The sequence below is a fragment of the Bufo gargarizans genome, chromosome 2, assembly GCF_014858855.1.
Source record: "Bufo gargarizans isolate SCDJY-AF-19 chromosome 2, ASM1485885v1, whole genome shotgun sequence".
Classification (NCBI taxonomy): Eukaryota; Metazoa; Chordata; class Amphibia; order Anura; family Bufonidae; genus Bufo; species Bufo gargarizans.
In genome coordinates this window covers 63,700,083-63,713,148 of record NC_058081.1, presented here as the reverse complement: position 1 = coordinate 63,713,148, position 13,066 = coordinate 63,700,083, and the positions used below count along the sequence as shown (strand labels likewise).

Here is a 13,066-nt window from a genome sequence, read left to right as displayed (position 1 = left end):
CCACGTGACCCACATCAAACCAGATGTTGATGATGTGGGGAAAGCTGCAGAGTCGGCGGGGGAGTGAAGGCACTAGGAACCCATCAGCAGGGATCAGGTCAGCAGGATTCCTCTGCAGGTCCAGCCATGCTGGGGGATCTGCCTGAAAGGGCCCCCAGGGGTGATAAAACTTGCACCAAATGAATTTGTCTTAATCACTGTCCACTCAGCAGGACAGTTCTTGCAGAATGCTATGCCTCTGTCTGAAGGTCAGGTAAACCACGTGCTGGGTCCTCCAGACATTCTCTTATGTAACACAGACTGGTCCTGCATCCAGGGTCTGGTCTCAATACATGGCCGAGTGGAGATCTAATTCCTATGTATGAATGGACAGGACAGAGATCTTTCTAATGAGCTCTTTATACTTAGGCCTGTACCCATGACAAGGGGGCATTCCCTACATCTCCCGCCAGCTGTTGCAAAACTACAACTCCTAACATACCATGACAGACCGCTATCAGGGTGTGATGGGGGTTCTAGTTTTGCAACTACTGGAGATCGCTGGTCTAGAAGAAAGATAGAACATAGATGGGGGTTCTAACATTAGACTTGCCATTAGTCTCCGCCTATCAGACCTTGCCAGTAGCATGGCACAACAGGTTGCCTGGCACATCAGTGCTCTACTGCCAGGCTATAATGCCATAGAGTATGATGCACTGCAGAGCAATACACAAGCCATCAAAGGACAATTAATGAAATATTCCAGTTGCAAATCTCTATTCATTACATAGTGGAATGCGTTGAGAACAATAAAACATAAAAATGATCAATGAAAATTAATATCCCATGGAGGTCTGGATTTGGAATGATTCTCAAAATCAAAGTGGAAAATCAAATTTCAGGCTGATCCAACTTCAGTGGAAATGAGGCTCAGTAGTGTGTGGCCTCCACGTGCCCGTATGACCTCCCTACAACGCCTGGGCGTGCTCCTGAGGAGGCGACAGATGTTCTCCTGAGGGATCTCCTCCCAGACCTGGATTAAAGCAGCAGTTAACTCCTGGACAGTCTGTGGTACAACGTGGCATTGGTGGATGGAACGGGACATGATGTCCCAGATGTGCTCAATTGGATTCAGGTCTGGGAGACGGGCAAACATGCAGAGAGGAGGCTGGAATAAAACTACATGTTGTAGTTTTATTCCGGCCGCCTCTCGGCATGTTTTCCGTGCTGCCGCCAGAACTCCAGCCCACCCCTGTTATAGTCAATGGGGTCGAAGCAGGTAGTCCGGGGGCACCAGTGCACTAGCGGCAGCTGTTAACCCGCCGGAACAGCCTGACAGAGTTCCTTACCGCTAGTGTGAAAGCACCCCAAGTCATTAAGAAGATTTTCCGGGAGTAGAATACTGATGACCTGTCCTTGGGATGTCATCAATATCTGATCGTGGTGGGTCTGACTACTAGCACACTCCCCACCGATCAGCTGTATGAAAAGGCTGTGGAGCTCTGCAGCCTCCTCACAGCGCCGTACATTGTATAGTTGCTGTTCTTGGTACTGCAACCCAAGTCCATTTACTTGACTGGGATTGAACTGCACATGGGCCACGTGACCGATGAACATGAGGTCACTGGCCTAGGAGGAGGCCACAGCGCTCACCGGAGCACCACAGCCTTTTCACACAGCTGATCGGCGAGGGGTGCAGGGAGTCAGACCCCTCCCATAAAGAACCATCCAGATATCCTCTACAGACATAAAGACAGAAAAGTATTCATGAATGTGTGACCTCCCCTCTGCTGGAACTGGGGGACCCCTAAATATCAGCCATCCTGTTCGTTATCACTACGTGCAGTCTGTTGTTCTGCATAGGAATTATTCTTTTTACAGCCAGGTGACCATTGACAGTGCCTACCTGACCAGGAGCCATCATGAAAACGACACAATTAAAGGGATACTCCAGGCAGAGCAGATGCAGTGTTATCCAGGGAGTAGGATCAGAAGCAATGGTGCACGATGTTTAATCTTAGATTTTTTGTAAAGCATGTACCACCTCAGGCCTTACACTAGGCATAACAGTGTGCCAGCTTTGCTATGCCATATAGATCAATGGAACCTCAGAGACCATAATTCCATCTGTCCAACATCTCCAAAATCAAACTCAGTGGGCCATGAAACTCCGAGAGGTGGGGTTACCTCTCATTTATTCAAAGGGATATCAGGTTTGGGAATCCTACTAAACTCTTGTGCCAAGTTTTTTTACATGTCCCCTATTCCGAGGATGGGGAAAAAATGGTTGGTGGGGGTCCAACCACTGAGACACTGAGCGTTCACATGAATGGGTGTCCTCCATCACCCCGTATGGATAGAGTGCTGGTTGTGCATGCTCGCTGCTGCTCCGCTCATCTCTTTCGGACTGCAGAAGAGAAGCAGAGTCATACGCTTGTCTATCTCTGGCAGTCCCATAGAGATGAACAGAGTGGTAGAGGGCGTGTTCAACTGCCGCTCCACGGAGGACCACCATTCTCATGACGGAGGGGGTTCTAGTGGTGAATAGGGTAGATAGGTTCAAAAAACTAGGCACAAACCCTTTAAGACCCAGGTCCAGTGGTATAAAGTAATAGTAAATAACTGAGATATCGGAGCTATGTACAAAACATGTCTTTACTGTAGTCATATACATCGGGGGCCATATACAGAGTGCAATGAGGCATGGGGGGGGGGGGGGCCGCAGGACGCTCTAGTCCTGCATGTAGAGCTTCTCTTTCTTCAGTCTCATGGCCTCCTTCATTTCCTGCAGCTGTCTCTTCTGTGTGACAATACAAGAAGGATCACAAGGTTAATAAAAAAAATAAAAATAATCCAAAAATTATACACAAACCCCCCCCGCTGATTCCCACCAGCCGACTAACACTGCAGCGTTTATTTAAAGGTTATTCCGATATCTTCCGCCTTCACTTTATAAGAAAGCAATACCCCTCCTAGAGGATCATTTGCATATAGTAAAACATCATTTTTCCCAGCAATGCGGACACATATGAATACGGGACCAACACGGATGCCTTCAGCTGCCAAGTGCACATACAGGTCAGCCGGATTCAGAGGTACAAAACTGCTGACAGATGCCTTTTTTAACTTTATAAGATCTGGCAATACCTATGCCCTAACAGAAGAGGGCGCTACTGCGGGGGTCAGTAACTACACATTATACAGCTGACTGGTCAAAAGGAATTTCATGATCAGCTCCATGAGGCCTTCACAGGAAGAGTGATCATGGAGAAAGTCGTTGGATGCCTTTCAGCCACTGGTTTTCCCCCACTTTGGAACTGGCAGGGGTGGAGGCTCAAGGGTTGCATCTCCATTCCATCCTACCCTCTAAAAGAAGAAGATTTCCATCCGAAATGTAAAAATGACCACATACTGCTAAATCCGAGCACCAGCCAATGTCTCTTCATATCGCTTAGGCCTTATTCACAAGTCAGCGAATCACGGACATGTGTTATGGGAGATCTCCACCTCCAGCACACGGATCCATTGTATTCGATGGACATATTCAGAGGTCCGAAACCTGCCCTACAATGGTGTTTTCTGGGCCAAAAACTCCCACTTAAAGTCTATGGGTCAGCAATTTTGCACGGACCATAGCTAGGAGACGCTCTGCGAATCCCCTATTCAGCCTAGCAGTAAAACGGATGAAGCATCGAGGGTGAAAAGAGTACGCAACACGGATATTGTGAATGATGAAAAACATATACAAACGTGCGAGTACGGCCTTAGGCTGTATTTAACGCATATGCAAAACAGCTCCCCCAGGAGAGGCCTAAAAAAAGGTGTCGGGCCGTATAGGTCTGTACTTTTTTCGTGCAGCGGACTACGATATCCTATCCAGAGTCATCGCCAAAAAAACAAAAAAAACACATGGGAGCCTAAGAGCGATGGCTATGTAAGCCTATATTGTACAGTGGCATCAGTCAGAGGCATACCTCAGGATATCCTCCTGTACATCTCCAACATACTCCCCAAGCTCATTGCGAATACACCTTAGGTCTCATGCACACAACCATGCTGTTTTTTTGCGGTCCGCAAACTGCGGATCCGCAAAAAACGGAAGGCGCCCGTGTTGCCTTCCGCAATTTGCAGAACGGGCGCCGGCAATATAAATGCCTATTCTTGTCCGCAAATCGCAGACAAGAATAGGACATGTTATTTTTTTTTGCGGGGCCGCGGAACGGAGCCACGGATGCGGACAGCACACGGAGTGCTGTCCGCATCTTTTGCGGCTCCATTGAAATGAATGGATCTGCATCCGAGCCACCAAAACGGCGTCTCGGATGCGGACCCAAACAACAGCCGTGTGCATGAGGCCTTAAAAAGGCAGTTATGTTTTTTGTTGTTTTGTTTTTATTTGTGACAACCAGTTTTACAGCAGGGACAACAGTCAACAGCAGCCATATTGGGAAGCTGATCTCCCCACAACTTTTCTCCATGTTATCACCCCTCTTAGGGCTCTTTCACACTTGCGTTCTTTTCTTCCGGCATAGAGTTCCGTCGTCGGGGCTCTATGCCGGAAGAATCCTGATCAGGATTATCCTAATGCATTCTGAATGGAGAGAAATCCGTTCAGGATGCATCAGGATGTCTTCAGTTCCGGAACGGAGCGCTTTTTGGCCGGAGAAAATACCGCAGCATGCTGCGCTTTTTGCTCCGGCCAAAAACCCTGAACACTTGCCGCAAGGCCGGATCCGGAATTAATGCCCATTGAAAGGCATTGATCCGGATCCGGCCTTAAGCTAAACGTCATTTCGGCGCATTGCCGGATCCGACGTTTAGCTTTTTCTGAATGGTTACCATGGCTGCCGGGACGCTAAAGTCCTGGCAGCCATGGTAAAGTGTAGTGGGGAGCAGCATACTTACCGTCCGTGCGACTCCCGGGGCGCTCCAGAGTGACGTCAGGGCGCCCCAAGCGCATGGATCACGTGATCTCATGGCACGTCATCCATGCGCATGGGGCGCTCTGACATCATTCTGGAGCGCCCCGGGAGCTGCGCGAACTGTAAGTATACCGCTCCCCCGCTACTACTAGGGCAACCAGGACTTTAATAGCATCCTGGCTGCCATAGTAACACTGAAAGCATTTTGAAGACGGATCCGTCTTCAAATGCTTTCAGTTCACTTCCGTTTTTCCGTATCCGGCGTGTAATTCCGGCAAGTGGAGTACACGCCGGATCCGGACAACGCAAGTGTGAAAGAGGCCTAAGCAATCACTCTACTACGGTCATCTCTCCCATGTACAGCCACCAGTGACCCCAGGGAATATGATACAGGAACTTTTCTTCATATCATCACCCCTACTGTTACTGCCATCTGTCAACACAAGGTACAGGAACTTTCCTTCATGTTATGACCTCCATTACCAATCAGAGAAGATATCAGCCCTCTGTGTTAGGGAAAGGGGTCTTTTAGGGAGAATATAAGCCGTTTTCACATCTAATAAACAGCTGATCAGGACATTTGTGGACTGTGACATAAAAGTTTCCTGGATTGCAGACATTTTTGGTCTCTTCCGTTCTGGTGATGAACATGTGAAGATATAGGCAAGCAGTGGCGAGACCTCTGACAAGCCTCCTCCTCACAACCTCTGTTATTACCTGGTCATCTTGTTCCGGTGGATAAATCTCCCTCTAAAATAAAATGGAAAAAAAAAAAAATTTGAAAATACTATTTCTATACATTCAAGTGAGCAGTATGGGCCCTCCAGCAGCTACATGTCTCCCAGAGTTTACAATGCAACCGACTCGGCACAGTTCCTTAAGGCTACATTCACACGACCATATGTGTTTTGCGGTCCGCAAATTGTGGATCCGCAAAACACGGATACCGGCCATGTGAATGTAGCCGGCCCTATAATAGAAATGCATTTTCTTGTCCGTGGATGCTGAAAAGAATTGGACATCCACGGATCAGATCTACGGATGCGGACAGCACACAGTGTGCTGTCCGCATCTTTTGCGTCCCCATTGAAATGAATAGGCCCGCACCCCTTCCGCAAAAATTGCATAACGGATGCGGACCCAAAATACTAAACAATGTCTCCCATATGCCCGGGCCTCTCACACTTAATATACTTACCTTGCTCCCCGCACGGCCACTTCTCCCCATTCGCAGATGAAAACATCCACTGTTGGGGGGAGCAGCCAATGGCAGGCGGGGACGAGCCTCCCTAGCATCGCGGGTGACACTAGGGAGGCGCGTCGCCGTCACCGCCTGCCATTGGTTGCTACCCCCCCAAATTAGGTGTTTTCATCCGCGTACAGGGAGAAGCAGCAGCAGCGGTGCGGGGACCAGAAGCGGCGCAGGGAATGCGGTAAGTATATTCCCTGTGAAGGGCATCTTTTTAGCCTTGGATAACCCTTACCTCCAGCAAGTCTTCCATGGAGTCACAGAAAAGAAGCTAATTCCTGAGACGCAGGCAAGTCTGCCTAGTTACACGAAGATGTGCCGTTCAGCACACTATAGTTGACAACCCCGAAGAAATGTACTGGCGGCCACACTGGTTGTCAGCTAAAGAGGATTTGTATCCATTGATTCACAGAAGTATATTTCAGACAGATCTCTATCTCAGACCCTCCATGACCACGTTCCCCGACCTGTGGCTCTCCAGCTGTAACAAAACGACAACTCTCCGGAATGCACTAACAGCCCATGGCTGTCAAGGGATGCTGAGAGTTGTAGTTCTGAACTAGCAGGAGAGCTACAGGTCGAGGGAAACCCTCATCTGCAAGAGGTCATCTCCTTCCCAGATCATAAATACAGATGAACTTATATCGAGGAGTACAGCCGGGACCGCCGCTGAGCAGATATGGCGTGTGTCAGAGCGGTGCGACTGTGTGTACTACAGGTGGAGGAGCTGGCGCCGTGCCCCAATTAGGATCAGCAGTGTGGTGGCATTGGCATGAATGTAAGGAGCCCGCTCATAATACATGAGCCCCCAGTGTAAGGCAGCTTAGCTCTGCAAATGATTCCCCAGTATTTCCCAGTATGCTGTGGGCAGTGTTAGGCTACTTTCACACTGGCGTTTTGGTTTCTGTTTGTGAGATCCGTTCAGGGCTCTCACCAGCGGTCCAAAACGGATCAGTTCTGCCCTAATGCATTCTGAATGGAAAAGGATCCGCTCAGAATGCATCAGTTTGCCTCCGATCAGTCACCATTCCGCTCTGGAGGCTGCCTGCAGCATTTTGTTGTCCACCTGATGAAGCGGAGCCAAACACAATGTAAGTCAATGGGGACGGATCCGTCTTGGCTATGGTTAAAGATAATACAAACGGATCCGTTCTGAAGGGATGCAGACGGTTGCATCATCTGAACGGATCCGCACAAAACGCGAGTGTGAAAGTAGCCTTAGGTGTAAACGTCACCGATCTAAAAAGTAGAGAACTGTCTCTCTAGCGCCTCCTATAGGTTGCCACCCTGTAAGTCAATGTCCGCCACTGTATAGAGGCTGTAAACATGACAAAGAATCTCAGCCAAACCAGTCTGAAAATGCCCCCCCCCTAATAGGCTGCTATGAACACTTCATAAGGGCTCCGGAAGAGTCCTGTGCACCTAGCTCAACCAGAGCACCAAGCCCTGCACTAGTGCACGGAGCAATGCCTCCATAAATACAGACTGCAATGGAACATACTAAGAAATCCAATGACTATGGAGGCAGAGCAGAGACCCCCTGCAGGAGGCTGGCATCGGAGCAGGCAAGGGAGCCAGGGAAGCACCACGGGGGCGTGTCCTTTTTCTCCCCATTGGTCAAATCCACACAATTTGGTGCCGATATGCTGCCGCAGATCTGCATCGTGTGCAGGTACCCTAAAGGAGGGTCACCAGAAAACGGAGGCCCAAAGCCTGAGGCTGCACTCCTGAGAGATTTTGATGATGTAGATGGTTATGGAGATGGGGATTTATAGCCGCAGGAGTTCTTCAGTATCAGAAGCAATTATTCCATGTGTCCACACCTACAGGTCGAGGACTTACCTTACGCTTCACTATGTACTCTTCAAAGTATTCCGGCTGGTTGGAGATCCAGAACATGGTCACAGGGAACGTCAGATACAGCGCCATCTACAGGGAAAGAGGTGACATTGCACTCATCAGAAAAAAAAAAAAAACTAAAGTACATATAAGTTCTGCAATTCCTAGGGTGGCAAAATGTCATCTTGTTTGTGATGCGGATTTTCATCCTACCCAATTTAATGGGAAGTCTGGAAGTCACGGAATCTGCGCCAAGAATTAATACGTCACTTCTTTTTTTTTCATGCATGGTTTTTAAAACCGCGAACAGGAGAAAAAAAAACATGCAGCGTAAATTACCAGTAACATGGACGAGAGGTAGATTGCATGCGTTTTCTGTGTGGATTTTATGAGCAGAATCCGCGCCAAAAATTCCCAGAGGAAAAGAAAATAGGGTCAAAAGGTATTTAAAGGGGTTTTCTGGTTGTAGAATACGGATGACCTATCCTCAGGATTAGTGGGGGGTCCAACACCCAGCACTGCCCCGATCAGTGAGCGCCATGGTCTAAACTGAAACTGCGCAGCTAGGAAGCCACACCAGACCTGAACTACGAAGGTGAGAGAACCCCTGGTCCAGGGTGCTGTGGACCTCAGACTGGGATGAAGGTTCACCTTCCAAAAAGACAATGAGGCTAAGCACACAGCCAAGACAACACAGGAGCGGCTTAGGGACAACTCTGTGAATGTCCTCGAGTGGCCCAGCCAGAGCCCTGACCTGAACCCAATCGAACATCTCTGGAGAAGCCTGAAAATGGCTGTCCACCGTCCCCATCCAACCTGACAGAGCTTAAGAGGATCTGCAGAGAAGAATGGCAGAAGATGTGTGCAAACCTTGTGGCCTCATCGCCAAGAAGACTGGAGGCTGTCATCACTGCCAAAGGGGCTTCAACTAAGGCCAAATGCACGCGGCTGTGAGCGGTCCGTGGTATCCCGGCCTGGCATCCCGCTGACAGCAGGAGCGCACGGCGTCATTGGTTGCTATGACGCCGTGCACTTCATGCCGCCGCTGCACTACAGTAATAAACTCGTATAGATCATACCAATGTATTACTGTAGTGCAGCGGCGGCACGAAGCGCACGGCGTCATAGCAACCAATGTCAGCAGGATGCCAGGCCGGGATACCACGGACCGCTCACGGCCGTGTGCATTCGGTATAAGTCCTGACTAAAGGGTCTGAACACTTAGGTCAGTGCAAGATTTTAGGTTTTTCTTTTCAATAAATTACAAAGATTTCTAACATTGTTCTCACTTTCTCATTATGGCGGACCGAGTGCAGAATGACGGGGAAACTTGATATTTTTTTTTTATTTTAGCCCAAGGAGCAACGTAACAAAATGTGAAAACCGTAAAAGGGTCTGAAGACTTTCTGCAACTTCACCAACCTACACTACAACCCCCAGCATGTCCTAGGCAGAATCCACAGCTCTTGTGACACCACAACCCTCAGCATGTCCTAGGGAACAATCTACAGTTTTTCTGCATGCTTTTCCGACTATTTAAGGGGGGCTACGTAAGATACAGAACCCCCATTCTCATGATCAGTGGGTTTCCCAGAGGTAGGACCCCCACCAATCTACTAGCTATCCCCCTTCCTTTCTTTAAGGCCTCATGCACACGAACGTTGTTTGTTTCAGTGTCCATTCCGTTTTTTTGCGGATAGGATGCGAACCCATTCATTTCAATGGGTCCACAAAAAATGCAGACAGCCCACCGTGTGCTGTCCGCATCAGTATGTCCGTTCCGTAGCCCCGCAAAAAAAAAAGAAAATAGAACATGTCCTATTCTTGTCCGTTTTAGGCATTATTATAATGGCTCCGCAAAAAAACTAAACGGATGTCATCCGTTTTTTCTGCAGATCCGCAATATGTGGACCGCAAAACACAGGTCGTGTGCTTGTAGCCTAACTGGAATACCCCTTTAAACCATTGCCACTACAATCCAAGGATAATCCTGGACAGAATCTGCCGTTCTTGAGCTGCAGTGACACTACAACCCTCAGTATGCTCCCTTACAGACCCTGCAGCTCCAGAGCTGCCACCACTACAACTCCCAGCATATTAGACAGAATCTGCCGTTCTTGAGCTGCAGTGACACTACAACCCCCAGCATGCACTATTCCATAATCCTCAGCTCTCTGCTCTTTCCACTACAACCTAAAGACATAATCTCCACATCGTCAGCTGTTCTGACACTACGACCCCCAGCATGTACTAGAGAAGAAGCTACTGTTTTTCGGTTACTGTAACACTACAACCCCCAGCATGCACTATTACATTATCGTCAGCTCGTGGCACTGCGACCCTCAGTAGGTTCTAGGAAATATTCTGCAAGCTTCTGTCGCACTACCACTCCCAGCATATCCCCGCAGAGAACCTGCAGCTGTAAAGCTATTGTAACACTACAACTTCCAGCATTCCCAAGGTCAAAATGTATAGCTCTTGTGACAGTACAACTTCCAGCATGCCCTTTGTGACACTATAACCCCCAGCACGACCTAGGAAACATCCTGCAAGCGTCTGCTGCACTACAACCCACAGCATACCACAGCAGAGAACCAGTTCTAAAGTTACTGTGACACTACAACCCCACATGCAGTTTCTGAGCTGTCTAGCAGGACACGCTGGGATCTGTAGTGTCACAACAGGCAGCATTTACACCTTCCTAAGAACCCTTCACTCCCGCCACTCAGCCCCAGCAGTGGCGCCGCTGATCTCAGGCTCCTCTGTAGACACCCTGTATTTACCCTGAAGATCTCCAGTTTGACCCCCATCTTGCTCACAAGGCCGCCGACCACGCCTCCTCTGCTTCTATTGGCTGCCGCGCCTGTCAATCAGCGCGATGTCAGGGAAAGAACAGATAGCGTGACAAGGCCACCGACCACGCCTCCTCTGCTTCTATTGGCTGCCGCGCCTGTCAATCAGCGCGATGTCAGGGAAGGAACATAGAGAGCGTAAAGACGTGCGCGCTCCCGGCGGCAGCCCGACAACAGGGATGCGCGCTCCTGAGCGGATGGGCGTGAGACTGGGAGCATAGTGCAGGGCAGGCGAGGAGGTGTGGCTGTAGTGGAATACAACTCCTAGCAGGAAATGGTGGGAGTAGTAGTTCTACCATTTAATAACACATGAAACAGCCATTCTTGAGTTGGAGTCTTCTCTTGGAAAGCCATAGCTGAAGCTTTTCTTTTTCTTTTTTTATCTGGAAAGCAAGCAGAGATCTTGAAACGAGCAGCTGAAAAAGAACTTTATTAGAAAGTCGTGGGACTTTTCATTATAGGAGCAGTGCATACAGATACACAGAGCCTGCAGCCCCATCCCCCTCCTCCCTGCCTCCTATTTATTAGACTACAGCTCATCCGGTATATATTACAGGGGTTTCTGTGACCTCAGGATAGGTCATCAATGTATGATCAGTGGGGGTCATATGCCTAGTGCCAGGGCCGTAGATAATTATTTTTCCTGGGGGGGGGGGATTCAGCTTTCTCAAATTATAAGAGTCATCATCCACATCCACAGATATCCCCCCCCCATAACAGTGTCCCTATTGTAAGACGGACCCGCCGTTCCTTATGTAAGTGACTAAGTGAGCTACTTGTGCAAAGTATATGTACTACTACTATCTAATAATCTATCACTAACTTACTGGGACTGGGAGTGTCAGGACTCCAGATGCTTGGGCACTGGGCGGGCAGACAGGCTGGCTCCCACTCTTCAAACACTAAACCTAGGCGGCCGGCGGCAGCGTAACGTGACGTCACGGCGCATGCTCCTCCGACTCTATTAATGAAGGCGGAGCAGGCTCGTGACGTCGGAGTGAGTGACGTTACGTGGCTGGCTGCCGGGAGACGGAGGCAGAGCACAGGAGCAGTGGGGGTGGACTGAATACACTGTCTACAGTATGCGTCTTTGTGTCATAGTTACCATCTGTGCGGTCGCCGGCCCCGTCGGACACTAGTGCGAGTGGCAGGTGGCAGTGCAGGAGGCGGAGCACATGGGTGTGATTAGGCACACCCCGTGCGCACGCCTATGCTGCCCGCCCTGCAGCCTCCATCACCTCTCTGTGTGCCGCACTGCCCGCGCCGCACTGTTCTCTGGCAGGTTAAGAGGACAGACACTCTGGGGGGGGGGGGGGTTTGAACCCCCCTATCCCCTCCTCATCTACGCCCCGGTAGTGCCGATGGTCAGCCCCCCCACCGATCAGACATTGATGACCTAGGGTGCATTCAGTGCAGCTTTCCCTGGTGATAACAGCTCAGTGCCAAGGGATCCTGAACCTACGATCATCAGCTAACTTTTTTATATGAAAAGGGTTGGTCTTGATGGAGCAGGCAAAAGGGGTTGTCCAGGATGTTAATATTGATGGCCTGCACACCTGCCGATCAACTATTTGTGTAGTGCTGCAGTAGCTTCATACAGTACACAGTGGACGGAGCTGTGTAGCTTTGACACCTATTTTCAGGGTTACTCCTGAACAGCTGACTGGCAGGGGTGCGGGATCCTCACCGGTGGATAGGCCATCAATATAAAATACTAGAAGCCCCTTTAAAGTCTTTGTTAAATTAAATAAGGAACAACACATCATAATGTATTTTATAATGCAGAATATTTAACTCTGTCAATACAGTAAAAATATGAATAATTGCAGTTTTCAACTTTGCCACTAGGTGTCAGAACTGAGAGCCCCTGCAGTCTTCAGTGGCCTCTAACTATGCATGTTTGGGCTTTATTGTCCCAAAGTTCTGTATCTCTAACTTTCACACTGGCGTTTTGGTTTCCGTTTGTGAGATCCGTTCAGGGCTCTCACAAGCGGTCCAAAACGGATCAGTTTTGCCCTTAATGCATTCTAAATGGAAAAGGATCCGCTCAGAATGCATCAGTTTGCCTCCGTTCCGTCTTCATTCCGTTTTGGAGGCGGACATCAAAACACTGCTTGCAGCCTTTTTTGTGTCCGTCTGACAAAAGTGAGCCAAACGGATCCGTCCTGACACACAATGTAAGTCAATGGGGACGGATCCGCTTTCACTGACACAATCTGGCACAA

The 13,066-nt window shown here is 49.2% G+C and overlaps 1 protein-coding gene across 1 annotated transcript; it reads right to left on the bottom strand.

Annotated features, from left to right (window-relative positions):
• Positions 1-2,615: 2,615 nt before the first annotated feature.
• On the bottom strand, positions 2,616-10,907 carry LOC122929431 (protein PET100 homolog, mitochondrial). Its single transcript, XM_044282991.1, has 4 exons — positions 10,773-10,907; positions 7,993-8,079; positions 5,619-5,651; positions 2,616-2,779 (listed from the first exon to the last, which is right to left on the bottom strand). The coding sequence occupies exons 1-4, from the start codon at positions 10,797-10,799 to the stop codon at positions 2,711-2,713; spliced, it is 216 nt and encodes a 71-aa protein (XP_044138926.1). The 5' UTR covers positions 10,800-10,907; the 3' UTR covers positions 2,616-2,710.
• Positions 10,908-13,066: the final 2,159 nt, after the last annotated feature.